The sequence below is a fragment of the Blennius ocellaris genome (genome assembly GCF_963422515.1).
Source record: "Blennius ocellaris genome assembly, chromosome: 18".
Lineage (NCBI taxonomy): Eukaryota > Metazoa > Chordata > Actinopteri > Blenniiformes > Blenniidae > Blennius > Blennius ocellaris.
Genome location: NC_137667.1, coordinates 12,602,574 through 12,624,426, shown reverse-complemented (window position 1 = coordinate 12,624,426; position 21,853 = coordinate 12,602,574). Strand labels below are relative to the sequence as shown.

Genomic DNA, 21,853 nt, shown 5'->3' with positions numbered 1-21,853 from the left:
ATTGATGGTGTAAAAGATCATGAATGCAACTTGGCTCTGTCCCCGATTATTTGCTATGGTGTAAAAGTTATTGTTGCCAAAGTGTTCCTGCATGTTTGCTCAACTGAAAGTTTCTAAAATCCCTGATTTCTGGATTTCGTTGACCTCTGATACCTGTCTCAGTTTACTAGTTTGCAGTCTGGACTTAAGATTACACCTGACGTGAGATAAACCACTTGCAGCGCCGCCTCATCTGCCCCAGTGTGACCATGGAATGATGATTTACAAAAGACTACATAGAGGCAGACAAACAAGTGGACATGTGGAGGCGGAACGTTTTGGGGCCGGAGATAAGTTTTGTTTGTGTTGCTCGGTGTTGACGCCGTTGACATCGGCCTACCAGCCAGATGCCGAGTGACTCAACTAAATATGTTGTTGTGTGTTTGTCGTCCAACGGCGATGCCGGTGCTGAACGACCGCGGGAGAACTTCAAACAGTCAGATGATTCTGGTATCAATTTAGAGGAAATTGCATTTCTGTGTAGGTGTGTGAGTAAGAGTGTGCCGGAATGTGATGAATGAACTTCTTGTTGTAATGGAAAGCTGATGGCTTTGTGATTAAAGACCGATTGAAAGACTTTGGCCTCTAAATTGCCTCGCGGACCCCCAACTTCGACAAACCAAATGACTATCTCCCACCACTTCAGTGGAGCAAAGTAGAAAACAAAAATCTGGAAAACTCCTTATATACAGTGATTACAGTTGAGATAAAACAGTCCAAAGCAATCTGGCAACATTCTGATAAGAGTAGACACAGTAGTAATGACCACAAAGAATGTCCCTCTTGTGTTACCGGCTGAAACGTGGGAAAACAATTTATTGACTTTGAAGCTGCTCTTGTTGTTGTAACGGGTATTTAGTAAAGCTTGAATTGAACTTTACTCACGGATGAAAGTGGCAAGCAAAAACTCCCTAAACATTCCAGAAAACAACAACAACAACAACAATTCCAAACTGCAGATAACTTGTGTGATACGACCCAACAAATTCAGAACATACCAAGTGAACTAAATGTCTCTTATATGACATGAATATGAAAGTGTTACTTCTTATGGAAGAATTTATTTATGACCGTGTAATAAATCAATGTTTAGCTTGTACTGATAGGTAAGTGTTGCAGAGGAATGCAGTGGAGGGAATAGAGGAGCTGAAATTCAAAAGGTGCCAGACACTGTGGAGCTGCCTCGTCAGCTGGATGGCCGGATGTGTGTATGTGTGTGTGTGTGTGTGTGTGTGTGTGTGTGTGTGTGTGCGTGTGTGTGTGTGTGTGTCAGTGCGAGAATAGCACCTGCTGTTTGTCTAAGACACTGGTAGTCGAGGACAGTGGGGGCCAAGCAAACTGGTGCCAGGTCGGGATTATAGTGTGTGTGTGTGTGTGTGTGTGTGTGCGTGTGTGTGTTTTCCTGTCCACAGATATTCAAGGTGCTCCCGCCACAATGTTCAAACATTTGTTAGCAATTAGCCCCGGCCACAAAACTGAGTTTCAACAGTTTCAACCCTCCCTGCCTCCCTATCTCCCCCTTCCCTTTTTCACCCTGTCCCTTTTCCAGTCCCTCCTTCATTTTCCACTTTCTTTGTTCCCCCTCCCATATCTTTCCCTCTCTCTCTTTCTCCCTCTGTTTTTCCTCTTTCTCTCTCTCTCTCTCTCTCTCTCTCTCTCTCTCTCTCTCTCTCTCTCTCTCTCTCTCTCTCTCTCTCTCTCCTCCCCTCCCTCCTTTCCTCCCTCCTTCCCTCCCTCTCTCAAATTTGCACATGGTTTCTGTCTGGGAAGTTTCAGCTGTCTCAGGCAGTAGATGGAAGAGGGATGATGCTTGGGAGCTGCAGATAGACACACACTTTTAAGGAGATGTGACCAATTTCCTTTGGATATGACAAACAAAAATCTTTTTTTTTTTTTTTAAATGTTGCATAGCTGATTATTTCTTTTAGCCATTGGATGTAGATATTTCATTTTCCCTCTTTGTGGAAATAAGAGACACTTTTGAACTTGCTTTGGAGCAAAGTTGGAACATGTTGCATGAATGAGCCAGCCAGCACTGCAGAAGTGAACTGCTGATTGCATCTCCTGTTACTTTTTGGGGTGAAAACAACTGCAACATCGTCACCATCCCTGGACGGCGCGTCGGCAAACTGGACACAGGATTGTTTCCACATCAAGGTTTCAGGAATCAGAAATCATGAAAGGTAAGAAAACATTGTGCATCTATTATATTCTTCTCTTGTCATCCCAAAGAATCAAACAAAATAATCCTATTTGAATTGTTTTTCCAGTCTGAAAATGTTGAAAATAGAGAGAAATGAGCAGTTTTGGTCAGGGTTGCGGTAGGCACCTGCACATGGCACCACTGATCACATATGCTTCTCATCAGCTCTGCAGCTTGGCAGCGTGGATCCTGCGAGCGAGAGCGGGTTTGTTGTTGTTGGACATGAAACTTTGATCAGTCAGCTTTAACTCTCCTATTAGTCTGTGCCCTGTTCCACAAAACATAAAATGGTCTTGAACCTCCTCGCCGTTCAGCCACAGATTGACTGTAATGTCCCCCATAACAGAGGGCGAATGAAAACATGAGGGTTGAATCCGAGCGTTTTCACAACATGGCATGAAAGGAGATATGCCAGTGGCTTTGAAGAGGGTAGGGGCTCTTACACGGTTCCCAGACTTCCAGGATGAGAAGGGAAAAGCTGGCAGAGATGGGAGGATACGGTGGAAGGAGGGGGATAACACAGCCGGAATGAGGGGTTGTTGTTGGAAGAAATCCCCTGTGGATTAAAAGCTTGCAAAGACATCAGAAATGGCTGACTTTAAGTGTGAGCAGGTATCTGAAACAGGGTGGCTTTATTGCACTTTATTACAAGATTGGAAAAAAAAAATCCTTCCCTTTTACAACCACTTGGTGCCTTATGAATTTAGTGAGCTTTGCAGAAGCCTATTCATTTCAGCGCAAGCAGAAACATCCATCATTTTTTTTAGAATACATTATTAAGTTTATAATCAAAAAGTGGGCATTTGACTAACCCTACACAACAAATTAGGATAAATTGAGGTTTGCTCATGAGCAGAGTTGCTCTAAAACGCCGTCTCTCCAGCGGTGATCCTCGAGGAGACGAAGTTGCACACGAGCCACAAGGCGACACAGCAAATTAACTCTGAGAACATATACAGTACTCCTCGCAGCCAAAAGGTACAGGAGGGCTGTTCATGTGGTTTCCAGCCGCACCCAACCAGAACAAAACATGCTGCCTCATACATTCCTAACAAGGCCGGAGAGGAGGGGAGAGACAGGGGGTGAGGTCGATGGGAGGGAGAGTGGGGACAGGTGTGAGGCTGGCAGAGAGAAAGGAAAGACTGAAAGGAGGACAGAGAGGGCCAAACTTACTTGTTTCCGATGCCATATGACTGTGGAGGCTTCAGGATTTACGCCAGTCGACTTGGTACTTACCTCATTCCGAGCATCAGCGTCTTTCCCGGAATGTTTCTCCTTTCTGCAATAACACTAGTAACATTAAACATTAAATATGCAGCAATTTCATCTTCAATTAATACGTTAATATAATTATCAGTTAAAAATTAAACATCCCTTAGTTTTTATTGTGTTAGTCAATAGATAATGTAAGTTAAATAAAACACGTCAGAAAAAAAAGTGTCAGAAATGCTTATCTTAGGCTAAAGACAAGATAACAAGTTTCCCTCAAGCATACCCACGTCTTCACTGAGTGTGTGCTCTGTGAAATAAAACTCAACTGAATCAAACATCATTACCAGCAAGCTGTCAACTTGTAATCTGATTACAACAGCTGTAAAAGCAGAATGCTCTGTCTTCAAAGAGATGGCACAGTATGAAGAAAGAAAGAAAGAAACAAACAAACAAAGCACATAAACAACTGGGTATATCCGCATTAGTTTGTGTTTTGGTGACGCAAATTCATAAGGTCAGAAAATCTTAGACACAGTTTAAACCAGTAAAAACCGCCAAGGCAATCATTCATGCATGCATTTTTCAGCGGATGTTGTCAACCAAAAACATACTTTTTAAATAACCTATCAATGTTTCAACAAAGAAATTGGGTTTTATGGCTCAGTCAACGTATTTGGACATTGATATAGATTGGGTTCATGCTGATTTCATTATTTAATTGTTGATGTGTGTGTAGCATTCTGTTTAAAAATCACCTTTTTTGATTAGGTAATGTTTATAACTTTATTCTTGCATAGCTTGAGCGGACCTACATTCATTCCCGTTTTTGAGCTCCCTGACACAATATGAAGCCTTTTTTTGTTGATAAACATGTAAGATAATGCCAGTTTGAACCATTTTCCCATCAGGCCTGGAATTCATAGTGGACATTCTTAGTGAAAGTGAACCACTGCTACATATGACATTTGTTTGTGTTTCGGTAAGGTAAATGACAATGTAGCGCAGTCGGATACATTTCACATTGTATTGGCATGTGGTGCTGAAACCAGCTTTAGGAATATTCTGGCATCCAAAATAAAGTGGATCGTGTTTAACTTGGTTTTGATGATGTTTTTATCTGTACGGACATTTCAGCCGAACAGCTTGACTCTGTCCCTTGCTGTCCACAACAGCTTTGTTTTGAGAAAACATGATCTTTTTTATTGAGATTGTGCCCTGGAATCTCCTGTTTCACTGCGGGGCCACAATAAAAGAGTAATAGCTGGTCTATAAGGCCTGCTTCACCGTCTACAGCAACATATATCAGGCGTTTATGGTTTTGTGAGACCACACATTCCAGTCACAGGGCACCGAACAGGCTGCGATGTCAGCGCAGCTTTGGAAAGGGACTCGTCTGGCTTTACGAGTTGTGGTCAAGACCTCCACTCTGATCTGGGGCTGGGCCAACCTCCCCTTTTTTGGTTTCACTTAATGCTGGCATCTGCCGAAGCTCTCGAGGGGAATTTTCTGGTTGAAAAAAAACCCATAAAGGAAGCAACAAAGGAAGAGAACATCAAAAAAGCATGACATGCTGAATCTATATGTTTTTATGAGGAGCGGGTGGCGATTTGCACGGTGGGCCACGTCGTGGAGCGACTGATGTGGCGAGGTCAGAGGACGTTCAGGGCTTGTTTCAACACCACAAATGGCATTTTGCACAATTCCCAGGCAAAAAAAGTCCACAGACTGGATGGAGGGGTGGAGGGGGGGTTGGAAAGTCCAAAACCCCTTTGAGAGGAGCCGCAGCAGAAGAACCACAAACACAAAGTGGTGCTGACACAAGTACAAGCCTGGAGCTGCGTTTGCAAATGTCCACACATGAAGGCGGGACGAGGCGGTGGAGGGGGAATGTCCTGATATTTGAATGTTTCTGCACATATTTGAGTTTGGATTCTACGATAATGATAATTTCCCCGCTTGTTATTGCATAAACGTCCCGGTCTCGAAATGAATCCTACATGTTGGGAGAGGTGCCCTGTCACGGCCTGTAACGTGACCGCCTCATGTCCTCTGTGTGCTGTTTTAACCTGCTGCTCACATTCATATTTTCATAGGTGCAGTGGTCGGCCTCTGTACACCATCTAGATTACACATAAAGTAATATACAGAATAATGAGTGTTAAAGCTAGCTAAAGATTCTTATATTGGCGGAATCATTGTGTTGTTCTATCACATGAAATCCCAAATTATATACAGAGTGTATAGAGAGAGACAAGAGAGGTAAAATAAGAAACTCTGAAATGGTCAACAAGTACACTTTTGTGTGGGTTTTTTTCCAGCTGTGTCTCACGTCACTTGTTAGAAACTCTGAAGATGTTTCTGTCCCTTGCTGCGGTTTGTTTAGAGGTACAAACAGTCTGTCGAAAATCTAAACCAGTATCGTGATCTTCAGGGGTGGTTCTGAATAATCAGATCCCACTCAGTTACAGGAAAGCGAAGTTTGTTATCTAAATGGCCAACGCAGATGCTTTTGGTTTAATTCAAATTGGAGGGAAATTCCTCGCTTCACCAAATTTCACTCCAATTAGGTTGTTTGTGATCGGTCTGTGATTCGCAGCACATGTTGCAGTCGCTCGGTTTTACCAGATTTATTTTATAGGAGCTTCAGTGTTTTGCCAGGCTGCAAAGGTGTAACCTGGCAAGGTCGTGTTGTGTTACCGTCTGATGGGCTCAAGTCTGCCCTGTGTGTGTTGGACAGGTCCGCTTCCTCACAAATGAGACATGAGGGCTTTTTCCACAGAGGGTGAAAACATGGGAGGAGAGAAATGGAGGCAGCAGAGAGAAACACAAGTGAGAAGTTGGCTGATATTTGAGGGTGCATTCTGATTTTAGAAATTTAACATCCAATAATAAATAATGTGCAGTTTAAATTTTTCATTTCGACCATTTCTATATGACAAGATACCAGAAAATAACCAGAATTCACAGTCTTCCCAAGAAATCCCAAGAAACCACGATGGCAACGACACAAGATTTTGACCATCAGCTCAAAACTCTCCCTTAACCGATGTGGGTTCACTTATCCTTATGCGTATCCTTTAAGATTCAACACCAGAAACATCATTATTTTAAAGATTTACAGTTTTGGTGATTCAGGTTCAGCAGAACAAGCTACGACTACATCCACTGCTCTTAAAAGATAAGACACATGCAGAGGTAAACAAACATACTGGTTCTTTATAGAAGACAGTGATGTTTGTGTCCATCGATGACATCAAAAAATCGTTGAACATCTTGTTGCCAGCAATGTATTGGACCTGTCGTTGTTTTGTTATCTCCTGGTATGATTAAAAAAAACAAAACAAACCACAGTTTATCGCAAATACCAGATGTTGGACTGGCTGAGCCGGCTGTGTATGATATCCTGTTTGTTCCTGTTGTTTCTGACATCTCTGAGCTGTTCTTATGCAGAACTCAGCATAACATTAAAAGCTGAATATTGAACTACTTCCAATAAAAAAAAAAAGTCAAGAGAAAAGTCAAGGGACACCCTGACATATTGCCCATCCCTCACTGAGTAAAGACAGACGAAATGATAACTTTGCACGGAGAAAACATGAAAATCTCTCAAACTAACGGCCTCTTAACCTGGAAGAATTAGTATGTGCAACATTTACTAACATTAAACCAACCTATCAATGCAATATAAGTTAAATAAGTTGCTGCCACTCATCCATCCTTATATATTCTTTTCTTTCCCTCCATCTGTATGTCCGCCTCAGTGTTTTTCGTCTGCCCAGACTTCAGCTCCTCCACCGCTGACTCACATAAACGTTTACCTGACTGTGGCGTTCGCAAAAGAGTGCTATCAAAACGTCACCTCACCGACATTGTTTCTTAAATATATCCAATGATTTCATGCCTATATTTAGTTTTACCCGAACCAGCATTCATGTTCTCTGATTGCATCCATAATACAACTGTCTGAGGTGAACTATTCATCTGATGCCACATGTGCAGGAGCTATAAAAGATAAAAAAAAAAAAAAAAAAAAGGAAACATGAGGAGCCTGAATTCTCAACCTTCTGTGGTCATTGTGAGAAACAGCTGTTGGTTTGATTCCCCTGGCAGCCGTTTTTCTGTGGTTTTCAAAGGACTTTTCCTTCAACTTGAACTGATGACGTGTCTAACCACGAAGAATGCAAACATTTTAATGGCAGACACACTCCAATAGTTTTGTGTTGGCTTGAAAAATGAAATGAAACAAATATGAAAGAGATGAGGATTGAACTTTAAAGCAAAAAAAAAGAGCCGGTTCAGAGGGAATTTCATAAGAAAGCACCTTTTGTACTCATTAACTTTTAGCAGCTCTTCCAGTAAGTTCTACATTTTCAGATTCCTTCTATCTCTCCAGCTATATTACTGAAAGAAACACTCCCTTAAAAACCCATTTTTAGCCACAAACAGTCATTATGTGTCAGCCACAGAGGTGTCTGTGGAAAGTTCATACTTTGCTGCTCTTAAGGAAAATAGAAAAAAAATCCTCCCCAGTAACACATACAGTCTGTGTATGTGAGCACAAGTGTGGAGAAAAATGTGGAGATTCAGAATTTCCCCCTGGGATTATTTTAACTGAAGGTTTATCAGTTAGTAAATATCTATTCAAATATCTTTTTAAAAACATTTTGAAAAAAGTCAGAATTCACTTGATGAGTTTAACAGAAAGGGAGAATAACAGCAAGAATGATGAAAACCACATACCATATCAGCCATAACTCAGTGTAACCCAGTTTGCTGGCTAAATAAACATAGCATTTTACCATTGTTTCTGCCCTAAAGTGTTTTAAAGTCTCATGGGGGAATCATTTGTTTCAAACATTCTATTGTTTCATAAGATAGACAAAAATCACAGTGGTGGGGCTTTTAAAAAAAAACCCTGTATCCCCAAGAGGGATGGATTTAAGTTCCTTTGTGAAAAGTACCTTTTTATTGGTTATTTTCTGCATTGTTTTCATTATGCCTGCACTGTCTTCAGTGCCAGCAAGTTAATCATATGAACATATAACTACACGTTTGATTGTATATTTATTATTAGTAAAAAACAAGTAATGAATAAATAGGCATGCGAGTTAACAGTGTAGTACCACTTTCTTAATTGATGTATGAAATCCTGTTCATTCACTGTGTTCATTAGCATACGATCCACAATGTGCTTGCTAAAAATAACAAGAAACCAGTTAAATCTTTACAAACCAACTAAGTTTACAGATCCGCTGAGCACAGTCTGCCTCAGCGGCATCAGAGTGGAGTCAAACACTTTACGTTGCAAAGTGGGAAAAAAAACTTTTTCAGCACGTCTGCATACATTATTACTGCTCTGCAGGTGTCTGACGTACCGGTCTGACACTGTTTACATAAAAAGTGGCTCAGGCCACAGCAAGCAGTCCCAGCTTCTCTCCTGTACAACTCAGCTACACGCCAAGGCCTATTTTTTCCGATTGGGATCTGTTTTCCAGCTCTTTTCCTCCATAAACAGTCTCTCCTGTGGTCCGTCTGAGTGGTTCCTAAAGACCCAGTCCCACGCCCTCCGTGCCTCAGGTGTGGAGTTGAGTGTCGTACAGTACATGACGTGTTGCATAAAGGCAGATTACGTACAGCTATGAAAACACAGTGTTGAATGTATTGTGGGACTGTAAAATCAACTGGATTTGTTTGGTTTATTAAACCCTCTGGTAATATTCGGCCTTTTCCATTGTGTGATGAAAACCTCCTCAGACTCTACACACATGCACGCACACAAACACACACACTCCCCAAAGCACATATTTTTTGCACCGTTGTGGGGCTGTTTTCTCTTCAGTGTGCAGAGAAAAAAAGAGTGAGATAACAGCTATATACTTCAACACACTGGCGGCCGGTTTGTGTGATTAATGATATGAGTAATAAAACTTGTTGCTGCCTCAAAGTGAATTGAATTTCAATCCGCTCCATTTTTTTTTAAAGTCTGCTTTGTGTCTCTTTCTTTCTCCTTGGCAGAAAACTACAGTGGATACGAGAACCAGCTCTTCAAAGGTAATGATCATGTTGTTCTGCTGAGCCGGGCTCAGAGCCATGCACGTCAACCAGTTCATTATCCATGACTGTCAGTCCCATTCCCCCCACAAGAACTGACTGGGAGGTTTTGATCATGACCAGTCTCCAGTTTGATTTTTCTCGTGAGAAATCACTAGCTGGTCTGTGAGGAACACTAAAGAGCTTTATGTTGTATTAAAACTGTATTGGCATCACTTTTTCTAGTGCATTTTTGACTTGTTAAACGTGTTCACACCAAAGTCCAAGTCAGGACTTCCCCATGAGATGTTGTAGAGAAAACTTCGAGTTCACATAAATTCATTCAAAGCAGATTTCTCGGGCTACGATGGTACTGCAGGCAAAAGAGGCACACATTTGATGTTTCGGCCCAAATCTGAGCCAAATCAGATTGTTTTTTATAACAGTCTGCGCAGCACAAAGCAGATATATATTTTCTTTAAATCATACCCAGGCCATATCCATATGTGGTTGTAAAAATATACATATCTGATGTTTTTCAAAGCAACCTTCAGTCTGAACATTCATGTATTGATCTGAATTTTGATCACCTTGAGACACTAATTTCTTTCATGTGTTAAACTGTAGATATTTCCACATGAAAACAATGCGGCCACACACACTTTGTTTTCTTTCTCAGCTTACTTAATCTAACTTAATTCCAAATAAATCTAGTCAAAGTCCATCATCACCCCATCACACATACATCATATTAAGAAAATACACAGTTGGAAACGTGAACCTACTGGAGCATGATTCGACACTGCAACACAACCCTGCTATACGACAAATGTAGTGTGATGCACGCTATTGGGGATGCTCAATTCAGAGTTATAGATTGATTATTCTACTTGTTAAAAATAATACAGATTAGCTCCTTTCATTTCTTATTAAGTCTCCCTGATAAACTCTAACATCAATATGGAACAATTATATAATAACAATAAGTTATTTATGCACGTAAAATCACAAATACACTTCACATTCTATCAACAACCACAAGAAGTACAATAGTTTTGCTTTTAATCACTTTTTCACATTTTTTCCACGTGCTCCTATTCTGAACTTATTTATTTGCTTTTGTTGGTTTAATCACTTTAAAATGTCTTGTTCTTCAAATTAGGTTAAGGCAGAAAAGCAACAAATGAACAGATTAAGATTTTAAAAGTGAATCTACCTTCTTTGTTTTTTAGAAGAGGACTTCACTGGGGAGGAGGAAGAAATGCCTTCATTCAGAGGTGAGAGTGTAACGCCTTCATTATGTGTTGGACTGCTTTTTATACAGTATATGTGGATGAAGACATTTCATTGGCCGACCTTTATATGTATATTGCAGGTTTGCTGAGTCGTCAAGTTACAACAATTACAGCCAACTACGCAGACTTTCTTGTTCTGTTAAAACAATAGTTCTCAATGGAACTCACAGTGTTTTATATAACGTCCAAGTCAGCTTTGATTCAAAACTAGTACGAAGTGAATCATCATGATCTTTATCATTGCAAATTACATATAATGTGTATGTTTACATGTGGTATAAATGCAGTTAAATTGCATTTTTACGACTGTTCCTGACAATATTTCAGAACTTCCACTTTGGTTAATACATTTGACTTTTACCAAAGCCTTTTGGATTTGCCTCCCTAAAATGTGAATACTTTTGCTAACTCTGACTGTTGGCTGCTTTCATATCCAAAACTAATCAGATTTTTTTACATTTCTTTCTCCTTCTTGGCTTCTCATTTATTCTCCGGTGTGTTTTCATCCTGTCTTGACTCCAGGCCGTTCTCGAGGTGGCTGTGTGAGGTGCCAGCAGAGCCAGTCTCTCCAGCTCGCCGTCAAAGTCCTCTATGCACTTGTTGTGTTACTCATCATTACCGTGGCAGTGCTGGCGTCTCTTGGTGAGCTCAGATTTCAATTTTGGTTTCCACTCAGCTGCCTGAGGTGAAACATAAAAACCGCTGCAGATTACATCGCCACACTCAGAGATGCCATGCAACAAGGTTGGATATATTCAGTCGTGGTATTAGTTGCACTAATTAATGCTGACATGTACATTACAAAAAGCAGGAATGTCCTGAGAGCAGGTTACACTTTTCTTCCTACTTTTAATTTGCGCTAATAAAGCACAGCTCATTTAACTCCCACAGATCAAATGAATGTGGTCACCTGCCTGTCGTGTTTCACCTGACAGCTGCACGCCACCGACAGATGTCTTTTACGTTAACATCAATTTTTATTAGGCCTGGAAGTCATCAATCCTCATCTTTAACTACTGTTCAGGGATCTCAGAGGGGGGAGGGAGGCCTGGTAGAGTGATGTCAAATCCCACAACACACACAATCCTGTGCTCAGGTACATAAAGTCCAGTTTTGTTTTGTGCGTGCAGCAAACTCCACATGGTATTTCATTTAAATATCTTCACATGTGCTTCAAATACCTGGTTGGTCCTCTGCCATCACCAAGTGCTGCAATTGTTTGTTTCCAGTTGTCAACGTATTTCGTTTTATTTTGTTTGTCTGTTTACCTGGAGGAAATCTGCAATTTCAAATTCTCTCAATGATCTTGGATTAGGGGTTTAGGCACAACCTGCTCTTTTAAAATGCTTCACAACCCGAAAGCAGCACTTAAATGATTGTGTCAGGTCCCAGCACAGCTGTACGACAGCAAAGCACTTAAAGCCTTGGGGTATCAACAGAAAAATATTGAACTTGGCTGCAACCCTCAACTGTTCGTGTGCAGAAGAAATAAAAACATTCCCTCAATTTTCCACTCACTGCCAAACATCTGTTTTATAACAAATGAAATAATCAGCAAAAGTCTTTTAAGCAACAAATGTGCTCTAAAGCGTTTGCATTATTGGAGAGAGGATGATTATTTGTGCATCAAAAGCTTTTTGTGTGCAAACATAAACAGTGGTGCACACGTTCTGCATTTTCTTTCATTGCTTTGGAAGCCACGGGCCACTTTCAGCATCGCTGTCCTCACGGCTAATACAGTGGAGCAGGTGGTATGTGCAGGGCACATGTGGAAACATTCATACATGTAAATACCAAATGGAGCAGGCCTCCATTAATCCCACGAGTCAGACTGTTGGACGCTGAAAAAGTCTGAGAATACACATCACACAGGGCTGCACTCTCACAAATGTAAACTTGTACACACAAAGCCTCGCACACTCTAAATAGTTGTGGCTCTCTTGGGAAATATGTTAAGGAAGCAGTGGCAGGACCTTTCCAGCTGGCTAAACCATCACTCGTCAGTGTTCTGGTAATGTTTGTTAGGTAATGAAAACTTTACGTGTTTTGTTGTTGGGGCTTAAATTACAACTTCCCGTTTTCACTCCTGTAAATGTTTTCATTTCCTGTTAACACCAAGGCACGGCTGATGTTAATCGTTTCTTTATCCACTCAGCGGTCTTATGTTTCTTTCTATATTCTTCAAACTCTCTGAGGATTTTAAATTTAATGGTTTATAATTCTCCATTTCCCCCCCATAATGAATTGGTGACAGGTTGCAGCTGAGTACAATGTGCCTGAATTTCCCCTGACATGTAATCGCAATCAGTTGTTTGACTCTTGAAACGACTTCTTGATTTTGTGTCGTCAGTGTTCAGGAAGGTGGACAACCTGTCAGAGGAAGAATCTATCTACCAGAAGAAGATCGCCAAGGCCCAGCAAACGATTGAAGGTGAACAAATGACAGAAGATGGCATCACTGATCTATGGGGAAACTTAGAAATAAAATCTTTCATATTATGACATTACAGAAAAAGTGTTGTGGATATTAACTTTCCCCGTCATTAACATTAATAAGATTCTTAGTCTTTAAGAGGCTATTGAATATCCTTATAGTGCCTACATTCGCTACGATATGTGGTGTGAATGTAAAAGGATCTAGTTGTTCTTACAGAAATCTATGACTATATTTGCCTTCGAAAATTGAACGATGTGTGTCAGCTCATTGTTTCTCTGTCCAGGCTATACATTTACTGTCTCATATGAGCAGGGCTGCCCCTGGCCTATGAGAGATCCCAAGTGACAAAAAAAATTATGAGGCCCCCTTTGGTCCACAGTCCTTCAACAATGTCTGCAGTAGATGGTGGACATTGGTTCTCACCTTGTTAACTCTCCTGTGCATGCCTTGAGAGCAAGCAGCTGGGGTCATGTGAAGTACAAAATCCTCTCTAATGCACATTTATCTATAAAATGAGCCCCAATGCGATGCAAGGCCTCACGCACAGCTTCTGTTCTTCTTCATGAAGGAGCGGGCCAGTATATCACCTCAGAGCTCACATAACGTCACATTCATTCATGCACTCATTCAAAATTTCAAGTCTCAAAATAGTGTCTTTAATTCACAAAAGGACTCTAAAACATCTGATTTCTTTGCTATATTAAATGTTGCATTGTATTGTCTTCTGAGCACATTTCGGACCTGGGAAGATGGGTTAGAATAATTTTGGTAGATATTATTGATTCAACTTCAACATGTATTTGCAGGAAAACTCCTCAATGGGTTTCCTTCTAACAGCTAAAAGTTGGATCTTCAAACATGACTGAATTTTCATGTCGATCATGAAATGTTATACAAGCCATTTACAGGACTTAATGGAGGAGAGTCCATTCACTGACATGAATTTGTGAACGTCAATTATATAATTCTTAGCTTTTTTTAAAATAAAAAGCTGATTGAATTCACTGTCTTCCTCTCCAGTCATCTCCCTTTCTGTCGCCATGTTTCAGAACTCAAGTCCACATCTAATTGTTCCGGCTGCCTGGATGTGACTTTTTACAGTCAGGAGATCAACAAGCTGCAGAAAGAGTTTGAGGATATACAGAGAATGATACTGGGGCAGGAGCAGGTAAAGCAGACTTCAGGAAATAACCAAAATGGAATACAAAATGGGGAAAAAGTAAGTATTTGAATCCTTGGTCCTGTTTCAGATCCTGGATCAGGCCACTCAGACACAGACCACTCTGAGGACCACCAGCAGTCGACTAACACGTGAGATCCAAAACCAGCTCATGTCCATTAAACTTCTCAACCAGTCCTTGGAGAGATACCTGGATCGGGTGGAGGGCTGGAAGGAAGTGATGGAGGAAACGGAGGAGAAGATGAAAACGCTGACGGAGGATCAGTACGATGTTAAAGCTACGGCACAACAAGTCAACACAACAGTGGGACTCAGGTAAACTGACAACGTAGAATATAACCCCAGATAACTGTAACGAGCTTCATGACAAGATGAGCCATCTTCATATGAACTATATGATCATAATTTCTTCGGCACTCCACAGTATCTGTTCATGATCTTATTGAACGGACCTTAAAGTGGGAGCTAAATGAACTCTCGACAGCAAATAAAGCCAGAGGTTTCATCACAGTTATATCCCAGACGGGGACAAACTATTATTATCCAAGCAGGGAAAATCCACAGAGAATCGCCTTTTTTGTCTAAAACACAGACTTGATGCTCTTTCACAATACTGATGATGATGATGATGAGTTTTTCACTTGTTGATTTTTTTCCACACTGTCATTTTCCTGGAGCGATTACTACTGATTACAAAGGAAAGAACATCTGCATTGACCATGAAAAGCAACATTTTTAAAACCCTATTTTTGTTCACACTAACACACTCTACTCATGTTACTGTATGATCAAGTTCATATTAGCATTGCATCTACCAAATATATGGACCTTATGGTGGTGCTAAATTAAAAGACAGAGTACAATACTTTTCCTGCAAAGTTATTGGATATATTTTCTGGGTAGCATGATATTTCACCTTCGCGCTGATTCTTAAGTCAGTCAGTGTAATACACAAGCACATTTTCTACACAGATCATACTGGGCTGACGTCCATGGGCACTGTTGAACCATGCACACTCATACATATGTGTTTTTGTTAGTTTTAATAGTCAACATTGTGCTGTCTGACAATAACAAGTCACTATGAATTCAACCATCTAGTTTGAATAAGTCCCCATAATTCAGATCTGTAAAGAAATAAGCAGCAAGTCCTCGCAATGTAGGTGAAACACACACACACACACACACGCACAGTTTCCCACTGCTTGTCACATGTCTTCTCTGCTTGCTCGACTCCTCAGTACCATGTGGATTGACGCCCTGCAGAGAAAAGCAGACGAGGAAACTCTGGTGCTCCAGAAGCTGACCAGCGACTGGCAGAACTACAGTCGAGTGCTGACCTCTATGAAGTCCAACACCAGCAACGCGATGCAAATACTGCGTCAACTTCAAAACAACGTCGCAGCAGATCACCAGAGAATCGCCATGTCCAATGAGGTGTACTATGACCTGACTCAGCAGGTTGGTGTGTGTGAGTTAAAATCATCATTAGAAAGAGAAGAGCTGTGAATATTCAAATCACTAAAAAAGAGACCAAAGTGACGCAATCAGTGTATTTTACAAAACAGCACCATCTTTGTCTTAATGAAATGTGAGCCTGTGTCAGTCTGCTGTAACAATGCATTGCTTCATTTGGAGCACAAAATGAATCGACAATGATTCTGACACTTTTTAAATGATAACGTTTACATTTTTTCACTTTCAACACATTTATTTAACAGGAAGCATGGCTTAAAAATAATTTCTGACACATTTAAAGCCACACATTAATTTTTTTGTTAAAAAACTCCCTAAACAATCTTGAAAATAATTGTCTGGCACAGATCGATTAATATAGACCCCTGCTGTGGTTTCTGTAGTGTACTACAATAGCCTAATAATCTGAGGGAAATATTATTTGTGAACTTTTGTGTAGGTAATGAATCTGCAGATGCAGCTTGACAATGTGACGGGTTTCATGGATGAACACGAAGAAAACATGCACGACCTCCACTACCACTCCAGGTAACGCGCACGCATGAACGCACACTGATTATCCTGGTAAACTTGTGGGAACAAGGACACTGTGTATTTATGACGCACCGATCCTGAATCACAACCACGCTTAATTGTCCTCAGGTACTACGAGAACCGGACCGGCGAGCGCTTCTCTGCTTTAGATGGTCGTTTGAACTCTATCGCGCAGGAAATTGAAACAATCTCCTCCAGCATCGACGCCACTGTCAGCCATGTTCAGAGCATGTACAAGTACATAAACATCGAGAGCTCATCCTGTCAGAGTCGCCTGGGGAAACACACCGAAGATCTACAGGTTTGTATAAAGCGCACGACATGATTTGCACGCATACATACAGTATTTACATCTTTGATGTCAGGACATCGGATGTATGGTAATGCCATGTCATTCATTTTCTATAATTCATGTTCTCCTGTCTTGTTTTCAGAACATAAACAGCACAGTTTTGCTACTAGTCCACTTAGCCGACACGCTGAGGCAGCAGAACATGTTGATGAATGTCCGGCTGGATGTTGACTTCAGGAACCTGTCCATGGTGATGGAGGAGTTGAAGCTAGTGGATATTTATCATACACAGATCATAAAGAACTTCACTATTGTAAAAGGTATGGTAGGGAGATGATTTCATGTGTTTGATAAAAAAAAATATATTTTTTTTCTGTATTTGTGACTTCATTCGAAAATATCAACAGGTGCTCCTGGATTACCGGGGCCAAAAGGGAATCGTGGCGACACTGGCTCTAAAGGACCCTTAGGGCTGACTGGCAGCAAAGGTGACCGAGGCCCCTCAGGAACCCGGGGAGCTTTGGGAGAAAAGGGTGCTGTGGGCCCAAAAGGAGTACAAGGTGAAATAGGCCCGAGTGGCGGCAAGGGGGCAGCGGGACTCAAAGGAGCCAAAGGAGCCATTGGTGTACCAGGCCAAAAGGGTGACAGGGGTCCTAAAGGTGACAGGGGGTTCCCTGGCATTGACGGCTCTCCAGGACCCAATGGGCCAGTGGGGATCCAAGGACAAGCAGGATTACCAGGCATCATCGGTCAGCCAGGTCCAAGAGGAAAACCTGGGCCAACAGGTCCAGCAGGTCCACCCGGAACCCCGGGACCTCCGGGCCTGCCATACGTCCACGACCGCAGCAACACGTCCCAGCAGCGGACTGTGACGCCTGCAGCGGGATCAAAGAGGCAGTAGAACAAAACAAACTGAGTCTGAGTTGACTTCTCTAAGAAACAGAAGACTTAACGATGAACTGAATTGTTTTAACTGGAGTTAGGATCCACCATCAACATACGATAGGTCTGTGAAAAGTAATGAAAAGATTTTTAGAAACAAAAACAAAAAGCTGAAGTTCAAGACTGGGACGTAAAGAAGATCATCTTCAGTAGCAAACCAAAGGTCTGACAAACTGCACCCCGAGAGCAGACTGTTAAAAAAAAAAAAAAAATCTAAGTATACACAGAGAAATGGGACAGTCACATTAATACACAATGTTATATTTGTCTGAAGAATAAGGTACAAGCACAATTGTTTCAGTTACTTTTGAAACTGCCAGAAAAGGACAAATGGTTTACAGTTACAACTTTTAGACTTACTAAAAATAAATAGGCTACTACAATATTTCTTACAATATTCTTATACTTGGTGTGTAAATTCTGCACTTTGACCAATTTGCTAAATCTTTAGTTCACACAAACTTTGTAACTTTATGAACGTTAATTGTACAACATTGTACCAGATTTTTAAATACAACAATAACACCAAAAAAACAACACTTTTGCCAGGCGAGATGACAAAATGAACTACAAACAAGATGGTACAAAGTTATACTTTTCGGTGCAGTTGTGTATTAGAGTTCATCTAGAGCATCGAAGCATTCACCTTTTCAGGGTGTCGGTGTTGGCTGTAATTTGAGGTGTTTTTTGTTTTTGTCGGCTTTTGGATTTTATCTTTGTGGTGATTTTCATTCATTCTCTTGATCTCTAGATTTTCCTTTAAAATCGGAAAAGAAAACAGAGAAGTTGGCTCATTGAATGTAATGGAAGCAAAGAATGTGTTTGAGGTTTTTTGTCAAACCAGCAAAACAACTTAGGGTATAATAAATAAGGTGGTTCTAAACCACATATTTGGACTCAAATGGGGGGCGTCTCCATCCATATTTCTCAAAGGTTATATTCCTTTTGTTACTTTATGACACAGAAAATATCCATTTGCTTTTTACTTTAGGTATCACATATTTTTTTTCCCCAATGGGTGGCACTTTAGTGGTTCTTAAAGTGTGACAATTGAACCCAGTTCAATATGTTTTGGGCATTTCAGAGCAGGTACTCTGAAGAGTTGCTGGGTCAGTGGTTTATGTTTGAAGATGTAACTCTGAAGGGTTTGTTATCAAGTTGAATTTTGATTTGCAATGTATGTGTGGAACATTTACATCTTTTGTTATCTTGTTGATCTCAGAAAGAACGAATGAAAATGATAAACTGTTTTGGTGAAAATATGGCTTCACCCACTGACTGAATGTTGGGCCTAGTTGTATCAGTTGGCAAAGCATAGCAAGACTGGAATTGTGCACCTTTCAATTATCGATACATACATGAGGCTCATATGTGGAATAAAAGGTAAATTCAGCTGTTTATATTTTTAAATTGTCGTTATGTGCTGTCTTACCTAGGAAACAACAGTTGAAAAACATCAAAAGCCCCAATTTGACTCCCTATACATCAGTTCATTTTGGATGCTGAAACACTTAAAAAAGTAACACATTTCAGATGTGAAAGAAATCCGTTTTTCTAAATTCATTTTTGAGACATTCAGGCCCGCTAGTGTCTTTAATCTCCAGTCCTCATGCTAAAGAGAAGCTAACAATATCCTGCACACATGCTGAATAAATCAACTATTTAAAGTCTTCTCATATGTTGTGTGGAAGGAAACAAATGAACCACATCTTTCAATGAAGGACAAATTCATTGGGGGATGAAAGACTAAAAGTTGGACAACAACAATATTGTAAGACAGTCATGTAAGACAATGAAAAGGACCCCAAAGTTTGAGACCAAGTTTATGTTTGTTTTTACAATGGACAACTGTGATGACAGAGAGCGAGAGAGACTTTCGATGATACGGTACACTAATACTCCTTTTATATCTGAGTGGAGAGGTTTTAAACAGCAAAATCATAACATAAAATCTTTGCCCATGTGGTTGTTGTGATGACATGCGACTGGCTTGCATTGAACTTCAATAAATACTTTTTTTGTGAAAAGTCTCTGTCTTGTCGGTACCCAGCTGTACCTTCAAAGCTCAGTGCAATTGTTTCACTTAGAAAGAAAGGTCATGGTAAGGGAGCGGTTCAGTCATTGATATGAAACACATGTCCACACGTCCCATCAAATTGGATTGATTTAATATATAAGTATACCATGTTATGAGCTACATTCTTACTCGTTTACATACCTAACTGGAATTGTCGTCCATAATTCAGGTTCAGGAGGTGAATGTAAAATTCAAAGTATGACTTTTTACACAATGGCTCATCAACATGATTCCTCATCCTTTTGAACAAACAATTCAATGCAACGGTGATTTACCAACAATTTTGAATACGGGTATTGAAAACAGGCTGCCGACAGAAGACTGCCACGGTCTCCTGCTGAAAGCTATTTTCACAGCATTTCCCTTTTCTTTTTTTTTTTTCCTCTACGTGTTGGAACATGACAGGCCATGTGGGATGTTGAAGGAACTTGATCTCCAACAAAAACTTCCGTCAAGAATCCACTAAGAGCCCTCTTTCCCGTTGCTGTTAGTTGTGAGCGCTGATACATTTGCTCTGAATCACTCGCTGTTTTTGCCTCTGAAACCCAAAGCGAAAGCATAAACCTGCTGTCTCATCTGATCTATGGAGCATAAAAAAAAAAAAAAAAAAAAATCTAAATCCAGTCATTCCTGTGGAACCAGTCTCGCAAACTAACTCGAAACCATTTTCTATATTCTTAAAAAAAACTATCATGTGGTGAAGGAGACCTCCAGCGGACACCTCCAAACCATTCCCACATGTTGAGGCATAAATCAGCAGTAAGGTTGCTGAGCTGAGGGATCGGTGTCGGGCAACGGTGTCAAACTCATTTCAGGTCAGGGGGGCATACAGCTCAGTTTAATCTCCAATGGGCCAGACCTATGAAATGGGTGGATAATAATGTTAATGTAACCAACAGCTCCAAATGCTTTCAGATCTTTCAATAAAATATCAAAGACAACTGAGAGAACTTTCAACAATATGCAATATACTTTCATTTACTGTGATCTGGGATCAGTCCAACTGTCTGTGAATGTCCAGAAAGTGAGGAGATCATTGTTGGAGTTTTTAGATATGATATTTTTAACCCAGGCTTGTGAGATGCGGGATCCGAGTGTTCCAACTTTTTATGTGTGTTTCACATTAATTGGTGCTCCTTTAAATACTTTACCATGACTGTGTACAGTTACATCCATTCACAAAACATCTGTTCTCATTTTACAGTGCCGTTTTTCCCTGTCTCAGCACCATCCACACCTTGTTATTAGTGCCAGAAACAGGTAGTGCTTCATATTTCAGCAGCAGTCACAATCACACTGTGGTTTACTTGAGTAATATGGGAGAAGTGGGTCTGTTCCAACTGCTGCTTGTTAATTCTGGTTTGCCCTGTGCACCGTACGCTTTCTCGCAAGATATATTCTAGAACTCTAAAGCTGTCAGAGATCAGTGGAAGGGGGTTTGTAGGTGCATAATTATTATTTTTCTACTTATTCTTTTGACAAGGGTCTCATTTGGAAGACCACAAGTGCTCGGTAGTTACCGTCACAGGAAAACCTTTGTAGTTGGTGGAGGCAAGCAGCTCATCCTTGAATCCATCCCTGGTGGTTTGAAAAACTTTAAACAACCCGAAGCTGCTACAGTGAAGTTTAAACATGGAAATCCTTGAGGTTTTACTGTGTGCTCCTCTCAAGCCATCACAAATCTTAAGGCCAGATGTGGTTTAAAAAAAAATAAAAAAATCTGCAAAGTCTGAATTTACAGTCAAATGAATTTCCCTCCTTTATGTACGATTGTCTCACACATGTGGCTGAAGAACTCAATATTTATTATGATTTACACGCTCGTTGTAATGAAGTCATCAATGTGGGGATGTGGTAACTTTCCGTTTTTCTTCGCATGAACGTTTAGGTTCTAATTGGCTGTGATTGGAGGTTGAGCAGCTGCGATGGAGTAATGGTTTGTAATGTGGTGCCCACAGGATGAAGGCTTTCTGCTGACTCAGGATGTGAGGTAATGCCTCTTTGTGACATAAGTGAGTGATGTCAACAGAGCGCTGACTTCTTGTAACTCAGAACTAAGCATGCGGCATATTAGACTATTACTTAGATTTGATTGCAGGTGGATATCTATCCAGATAGTTGACAGTCCAGAGTGAT

General features: G+C 40.6%; 1 protein-coding gene across 1 annotated transcript; it reads left to right on the top strand.

Moving 5' to 3' along the window:
* The first annotated feature begins 1,842 nt into the window (after positions 1-1,842).
* scara3 (scavenger receptor class A, member 3) lies at positions 1,843-21,342 on the top strand. Its single transcript, XM_080514189.1, has 12 exons — positions 1,843-2,222; positions 9,470-9,505; positions 10,717-10,761; positions 11,302-11,421; positions 13,130-13,210; positions 14,266-14,384; positions 14,467-14,711; positions 15,638-15,857; positions 16,312-16,400; positions 16,515-16,707; positions 16,841-17,018; positions 17,106-21,342. The coding sequence occupies exons 1-12, from the start codon at positions 2,216-2,218 to the stop codon at positions 17,597-17,599; spliced, it is 1,827 nt and encodes a 608-aa protein (XP_080370315.1). The 5' UTR covers positions 1,843-2,215; the 3' UTR covers positions 17,600-21,342.
* Positions 21,343-21,853: the final 511 nt, after the last annotated feature.

What these genes read in the sequence shown, in the direction of transcription:
- scara3 (XM_080514189.1), top strand. An exon ending in GGCAGTGCTGGCGTCTCTTG is followed by an intron (nt 11,422 to 13,129) that starts GTGAGCTCAGAT and finishes TTGTGTCGTCAG; the next exon opens with TGTTCAGGAAGGTGGACAAC. An exon ending in GGCCCAGCAAACGATTGAAG is followed by an intron (nt 13,211 to 14,265) that starts GTGAACAAATGA and finishes GCCATGTTTCAG; the next exon opens with AACTCAAGTCCACATCTAAT.